The following is a 7,990-nucleotide window of genomic DNA, read 5'->3' on the forward strand; positions in this document are numbered from 1 at the left end:
AATATAAATTATCTAATCTTTTACTTACCCTCGTGCCATTCCAGATGTGTATGACTTTCTTTCTTCTGCTGAACAAAAATGAAGATTTTCAGGATAATATCTTAGCTCTGCTGGTCCATACAATGTAAGGCAACATGGTCCAAAACTTTGAATCTGAAAAAAAGTGCATAAAGTCAGCATAAAAGTAATCCATATGACTCCAGTGGTTAAATCGCTGTCTTCAGAAGCGATATGATAGGTGTGGGTGAGTCCTTTTTTACTATAAATTCTCCTCCCTGCCCAGTAGGTGGAGATATGCACGAAGAATGTGAATCACCAAAAACAAAAGAAAAAGAATGCTTAGGAGAGAAGAGCGCTTAGGAGGGCTGGTGAACGTGGAGATTTATAGTAAAAAATGACTTACATATTGATCTGTTTCTCTCCCTCACATATCATATTGCTTCTGAAGATATTGATTTAACCACTGGATTACTTTTATGCTGCCTTTATGTGCTTTCTGGAGCTTCAAAGTTCTGGCCACCATTCACTTGCATTGTATGGACCTACAGAGCTGAAATATTCTTCTAAAAATCTTGATTTGATTTCAGCAGATGAAATAAAGTCATACACATCTGAGATGGCATGAGGGTGAGTAAATGATGAGAGAATTCTCAGATTAATAGTTACAATATATGTACAAATATATTCAAATAGTTAGAAATATTATATAATGTGCTTGTTAATGTTTACTAATACATTTAAATAAAATTTTATTATAATCTGTTAAGCATTATATTATTGCAAATAATTATGTGGTACCTTTATGGAAATTGGACTTTGATCTGCTGTATCACAGTTTGTGTAAGGGGTAGTAACATTTGTAAGTATATGAATTTACATTAACTAATGATCTTTTAATCATTATGTAATGTTGTTTAAATTAATTATTTAACATTAACAAGTGCATTACCTCATCATTTGTAACTATTTGAATATACATTAACTAATGATCTGTTAAGCATTATATTGTGTTTGTTGATGACTTATTAAAGAAAGTTATTATAAAGAGTTACCATCACTTTTCTATATACAAAAGTCTGAGACTACATTGAAAATCTCATCTGGGATTTAAAACCTAATTTAAACCTGGAAATAAACAGAAACTACAAAGAAACTAAGAAACAATGCAAAATGAAAAAGAAATATTGGTAACATTCGTTAATATTATATATATATATATATATATATATATATATATATATATATATATATATATATATATATATATACAGTTGAAGTCGGAAGTTTACATACTCTAAGTTAACTGTGTCTTTAAGCAGCTTGGAAAATTCCAGAAAATGATGTCAAGCCTTTAGACAATTAGCCAATAAGCTTCTGATAGGAGGTGTACTGAATTGGAGGTGTACGTGTGGATGTATTTTAAGGCCTACCTTCAAACTCAGTGCCTCTTTGCTTGACATCATGGGAAAATCAAAAGAAATCAGCAAAGAAAAAAAAATGTTGGACCTCCACAAGTCTGGTTCATCCTTGGGAGCAATTTCCAAATGCCTGAAGATACCACGTTCATCTGTACAAACAATAGTATGCAAGTATAAACACCACAGGACCATGCAGCCATCATCATGCTCACGAAGGAGAAGCATTCTGTCTCCTAGAGATGAACGTAGTTTGGTCTGAAAAGTCCAAATCAATCCCAGAACAACAGCAAAGGACCTTGTGAAGATGCTGGAGGAAACAGGTAGACAAGTATCTATATCCACAGTAAAACGAGTCCTATATCGACATAACCTGAAAGGCTGCTCAGCAAGGAAGAAGCCACTGCTCCAAAACCGCCATAAAAAAGCCAGATTACAGTTTGCAAGTGCACATGGGGACAAAGATCTTACTTTTTGGAGAAATGTCCTCTGGTCTGATGAAACAAAAATTGAACTTTTTGGCCATAATGAATATCGTAATGTTTGGAGGAAAAAGGGTGAGGCTTTTAAGCTGAAGAACACCATCCCAGCTATGAAGCATGGGGGTGGCAGCATCGTGTTGTGGGGGTGCTTTGCTGCAGGAGGGACTGGTGCACTTCACAAAATAGATGGCATCTTGAGGAAGGAAAATGATATGGATATATTGAATCAACATCTCAAGACATCAGCTAGGAAGTTAAAGCTCGGTCGCAAATGGGTCTTCCAAATGGACAATGACCCCAAGCATACCTCCAAAGTTGTGGCAAAATGGCTTAAGGGCAACAAAATCAAGTATTGGAGTGGCCATCACAAAGCCCTGACCTCAGTCCGATAGAAAATTTGTGGGCAGAACTGAAAAAGCGTGTGCGAGCAAGAAGGCCTACAAACCTGACTCAATTAAACCAGTTCTGTCTGGAGGAATGGCCCAAAATTTCAGCAATTTATTGTAAGAAGCTTGTGGAAGGCTACCCAAAACATTTGACCCAAGTTAAACAATTTAAAGGAAATGCTACCAAATACTAACAAAGTGTATGTAAACTTCTGACCCACTGGGAATGTGATGAAAGAAATAAAAGCTGAAATAAATCATTCTCTCTACTAATTTCACATTCTTAAAATAAAGTAGTGATCCTAACTGACCTAAGACAGGGAATGTTTTCTCCGATTAAATGACAGGAATTGTGAAAAACTGAGTTTAAATGTATTTGGCTAAGATGTATGTAAACTTATAACTTCAACTGTATATATATATATTTACAGGGTTGGGAGGGTTACTTCTGAAATGTATTCCACTACAGATTACAGAATACATGCTGTAAAATGTAATTTGTAACGTATTTCATTAGATTACTCAAGGTCAGTAACGTATTCTAAATACTTTGGATTACTTCTTCAGCATTGGTAGATTTTTGATAAAACAATATGATCGTGCCTGGTAACATGTGCATGTAATATATATGCGGTACTGTGCAAAAGTTTTAGGCACTTTTGAAAAATGTTGCATAGTGAGGATGTCTTCAAAAATAATGAAATAAATAGTTTTCATTTATCAATTAACATCACACAAAGCCCAGTAAACATAAAAAGAGCTATGTCAATACTCGGTGTGACCACCTTTGCCTTTAAAACAGCATCAATTCAAATCAAAGCAGATAGGATGTTCCTAGCTTCTTGGAGAATTCGCCACAGTTCTTCTATCTATTTAGATTGTTTCAATTGCTTCTGCATCTTCATGTAATCTTAGACTGACTCAATGTTCAGTGGGGGGCGTTGTGCAGGGCTCCCTGTTCTTCTATTCTAATCTTTTCTATTTGCAAAAGTAATGTTTGGGAGTCTAACATTTATATTTCCTATTGACACACTAAAGCTGAGGATATAAATATCCATCTTAAGACAAATGCTTTTGTGAAACATCTTATGTGCCTAAGACCTTTGCACAGTACTGTATATATATATATATATATATATACAGTATGTATTAATCTAAATTAATGTTATTTAATACAAAATATTGTTCATAGCATTATTAACTAATGTTAACAAATACAACTTTTGATTTAAAAACAGTTTTTTAGTATAGGTTGAAATGAACATCAACCAAGATTAATAAATGCCATAAAAGTATTGTTTTACCAAAATATAAGATTCTGCACTATTTTCAGGTCACTAGTCAATAAGCAAAGTTGTCCAGAAAAGATCAGATTTCTCTATGGAAACTTCTCAAATCATGTTGGATAAAATGCAAAATTGTTCTGGCTAAAATATCATTTGTATGAAATGAGAAAAATATAAAATCGAAGAATTTTCAATAATGGTCTCAGACTATTGTGGAAGAACTCTCATTTAATATAGACTAAATAAGGCACACATAGAACACACATCACCATGATTTATTTTCATGATTTTCACATTTACTGCATCTACAATAACCTGATTTGTTCTTACCAGAGCCACCGTCCACCATCAATGCAGAAGACTGTGAGATTGACGTAGAGCGATGTGAATGTATTCCAAAAGTATGGACACACAGATTACACCATACGTGACATAATTCAGCAAATCATCTCAAGGTAGAACGCTTTTCAGAATAAACCAGATATTTCCCCTTATTATGTGTTAAAACTGATATGTTCAGAGAAAATTACAGTGCTTGAATTCCAGCTTCTTGTGTGCCAGCAGTTCTGAACGTCTCTAGCCATGTTTAGTGAAGTATAATAGTTTTGTAGTCATGTAGTGAAGCGTGGCTTGTTATTCAGCTTCACGACAAATATCAAACCATTAAAGCATGTTTGAGGAATTTCTCGCCATTACTCAGCAATGACACTCTGCTATCACTCATTCTTTCACAGCTGCAAGAGAGAAAACACATCAACACCCTGACAATCTGCAAGTGCTGAATGCATAGACTGCAAAAAAATCATTTAATTTATTTATCTCTCTATTTATATCAAATAAAATGTTTTATTATTAACATTTATTCACACATCTCATCAGTAACACAGCAGTGATAGCTTTTAAAATATAAAAACAACGCTGCTCTTCAAGTCTGAACACAATGTAAATATGTAGGCATTGTAAATGCCTCCTTTGCACTGAACACAACATATGTTTCACCCTTAAGAATGTCTGTGGGATTTCTTAAATATACGTACATTTTTTAGATGTATAGTAAATGATATCTAAGTATAAATTATAAGGATTTAAATGTGTCAGAGCCTGCATTTTTTCCTGGCCTCAGTAGATTGGTGAAATGCTCTAAGGTATGAATAGCCAGAAGCCTCTTTTTATACTGATGTGTCCAACATTGACTTTGAGTTCAACATTGAGCATGCTGCCAACAATAATAAAAGTATGTATTACAGATAAAAGCTGACCAAATAAAAATGGCTAATTTAATAAACAGGCCTATCATTGTGATATTTGATGCAAACAGGACTGTATTACCACTGTGGTGTTGGGTTGAGGTCTCAAAAAAAACGTTTCACAGAATCCTTGGCATACAGATTGTTCCAAGGACTTGTCATAATTTCTGTTTGCGTCCACACTAACACAGAATGATACAGGAAATAATTTCCTGGATAAGAACAAGGCCGTCCAAGTCCACGTGTAAATTGCTATAAAACTTACTATTGCCAAATCCATTTCTAATTGTAATGCTTTCACAGTGCTTTCAAACACTTCAGTTAGATTTTGGTCCATCCTGATATCAATATTAATTCAACAGTAATTATGGATCTTTTCTTGATTAAGTGGATAGGGGAGACTGATATAATTATTATTGTCATTATTTTATTATTAAATAATATTAAATGTTTTATTATCATACAATTATTAAATATATTTAATAAAAAATCATTATTTAATATTATTTTATTTTTATTATTTTGTGAATAATGAATTAAATAAATGTTTTGATTAATAATAGATTTGACTAACAATGAACAATACTTTCACAGCACTTATTAATCTTGCTTAATTTCAAAGTATACTAATAATTTTTAACATTTAAAGTTGTATATATTAACATTAGTTAATGCATTATGAACGAACTAACTTATTATCCAAGATTAATAAATGCTAAAATATATTGTTCATTGTTATTTCATGATACGTAATGCATTTACTAATGTTAACCAATACAACGTTATTATTATTATCTATTTATAATTGATCAAATGCATAAGATGCATTACTTTTGTCCGGTTGAATTATTCAGATTAAATATATTTATTTTTTTACATGAATAAAACCATGAAAATTTGCCAGGAGCACATTTTTTTGGTTACCTGACAAAACATTTTTTATAGTGTATTAGGTTAGAAAAGTAATAAGGGAGGAAATATTTGGAAGTAAATCTTGTAATGTCAGTCCTGCCTGCCAAGCATTTATCCGTATGTAAGATGATACTGTTTTCTTCAACATTCATGCATTTTGTCGAGTACAGATCTAAGGCTTAATCAAGTCATGTGTACTTGTTTGAGGTCATTTTCTGTCCCACAAACAAAACCGTTATAAAAACTAAAACTATTCTGAAATAAATTCCTTAGTGACTTAATCCTTTGTGTAGCCAGTATTCTCTTGATTGTAAGAGAGTAATTCTCTCAAACAAATAGAGCAATTGTGTACATGCTGTTTTCCTTAGGTAAGGTTTCCATAGAAACACTTCAGTTTACTTGGAACATCAGATACTCATGGCATTACTGCAAGGTCTAAGCAACTTAGTGACAAACATGAATAAATAATTAATTAGCATACACCTTTTGTAAAAGCTTTATGATTCATGTTCTGATGTGCATTGTTTTACACTGTCAGATAATAATAGCTACCAGTAGAATTGAAGCAGATGTCCACGCAGATTCCAATTAAACTAAATAACATCCATAAGGTTGACTCACACATATTTACATTACATGTCAAAGTACATAGTAGAGAGCGGTCTGTCTGCCCGAGTTTCCTCTCACTCAAGTATTTTGCGTAAGAAAAAAATACAACCCCAATTCCGAAAAAGTTGGGACAATATGAAAAATGCTAATAAAAACAAAAAGGAGTGATTTGTAAATTATATTCACACTTTGCTGTATTGAGAGCACTACAACTACACATTATACGATGTTTTACATTGTGAATTTCATTGTTTTTTGAAAATGTACAAATGACTTTCAAATCAGATGATTGCAACACACTCCCAAAATGTTGAGACAGTTGAGTGTTTACCACTGTGAAACATCACCATTTCTTCTAATAACACTTATTAAGCATTTGGGCACTGAAGACACAAGTTTGTTAAGTTTAGAAAGTGGAATTTTCTCCCATTCATCCATTATGCAGGTCTTCAGCTGCACAGTTGTACGGGGTCTTCGTTGCCGTATGGTGCGTTTCATAATGCGCCACACATTCTCAAATGAAGATGGTCAGGTCTGCAGGCAGGCCAATCTAGCACATGCACTTTCTGCTTATTCGGCCAATATGTGGTTTGAAGTTGTCCTGCTGAAAATTTCAGGATGTCCCTGGAAAAGATGGTGCTGGATGGTAGTATATGCTGCAACAAAATTTGTACATACTATCTGTCTGCATTAATGGTGACCTCACAGATATGCGAGTCATGCCATGGGCACTGACACACCCCTGGCCCATACAGACACTGGCATTTGGACCTGATGCTGATAATAGCTTGGATGGTCCTTTTCCTCTTTGGCCCAGAGACCACGATGGCTGTGTTTCTCAAAATCTATTTGAAATGTGAACTTGTCGGACCAAAAAACACAGTTCCACTGTTCTACTTTCCAGCTAAGATGAGACCGAGCCCAGAGAAGTCGGCAGCGCTTCTGGACAGTGTTGATGTATGGCTTCTCCTTTACATAGTAAAGTCTTAACTTGCATCTGTGGATGCAGCGGCGAGTGGTGTTGACTAACAAAGGTTTATTAAGTTATCCCAAGCCCATGTTTATGATATCCATTACAGATGAATGATGTTATTTAAGACAGTGACGTCTAAGGGATCAGACATCACATGCATTCAGAAGTGGTTTTCGTCTTGCCCTTTACGCACCGAGATTTGACCAGATTCCTTGAATCTCTTAACTCTATTGTGCACTGTAGAGGGTGAAATGCCCCAAATCCTTCCTATTTGTATTTGGGGAACATTGTTCTCAAAGTGCTGGATTATTTGCAGAAGCATCTGTTGGCAAATTGAATGTCTCGAATGAAGGACTAGGCTGTTTTTGGAGGCTCCTTATACAGTATACAGTATTATGACACAATTGCCTCACCTGTTTCACATCGTCTTGTTATTTTAACTCGTCAAATTGTTATTTGTCTTAAATTGCCCGTCTCAACTTTTTTTGAGCGTGTTGCAATCATCTGAGTTGAAATGACTGTACATTTCTAAAAAAGGTTAACAAGGTAAAACATCATATAATGTTTAGTTGTAGTGCTTTCAATATAGCAAAGGGTGAATATAATTTACAAATCACTCCTTTTTGTTTTTATTAGCATTTTTCATACTGTCCCAACTTTTTCAGAATTGGGGTTGTAAC

The 7,990-nt window shown here is 34.1% G+C and overlaps 1 protein-coding gene across 2 annotated transcripts in view; it reads left to right on the forward strand.

The window, feature by feature from the left end:
• The window catches only part of LOC127427609 (vascular endothelial growth factor D-like), an 18,490-nt gene extending 13,651 nt beyond the window's left edge, over positions 1 to 4,839 (forward strand). For both annotated transcript variants that reach the window (XM_051675290.1, XM_051675291.1), the window contains exons 6-7: positions 3,903 to 4,024; positions 4,304 to 4,839. In XM_051675290.1, the coding sequence (XP_051531250.1) occupies positions 3,903 to 4,000 (98 nt within the window). In that variant the 3' untranslated portion in view covers positions 4,001 to 4,024; positions 4,304 to 4,839. The remainder of the gene's footprint in view (positions 1 to 3,902; positions 4,025 to 4,303) is intronic.
• Positions 4,840 to 7,990: the final 3,151 nt, after the last annotated feature.

The sequence above is a fragment of the Myxocyprinus asiaticus genome, chromosome 37 (assembly GCF_019703515.2).
Source record: "Myxocyprinus asiaticus isolate MX2 ecotype Aquarium Trade chromosome 37, UBuf_Myxa_2, whole genome shotgun sequence".
NCBI classification, from domain to species: domain Eukaryota; kingdom Metazoa; phylum Chordata; class Actinopteri; order Cypriniformes; family Catostomidae; genus Myxocyprinus; species Myxocyprinus asiaticus.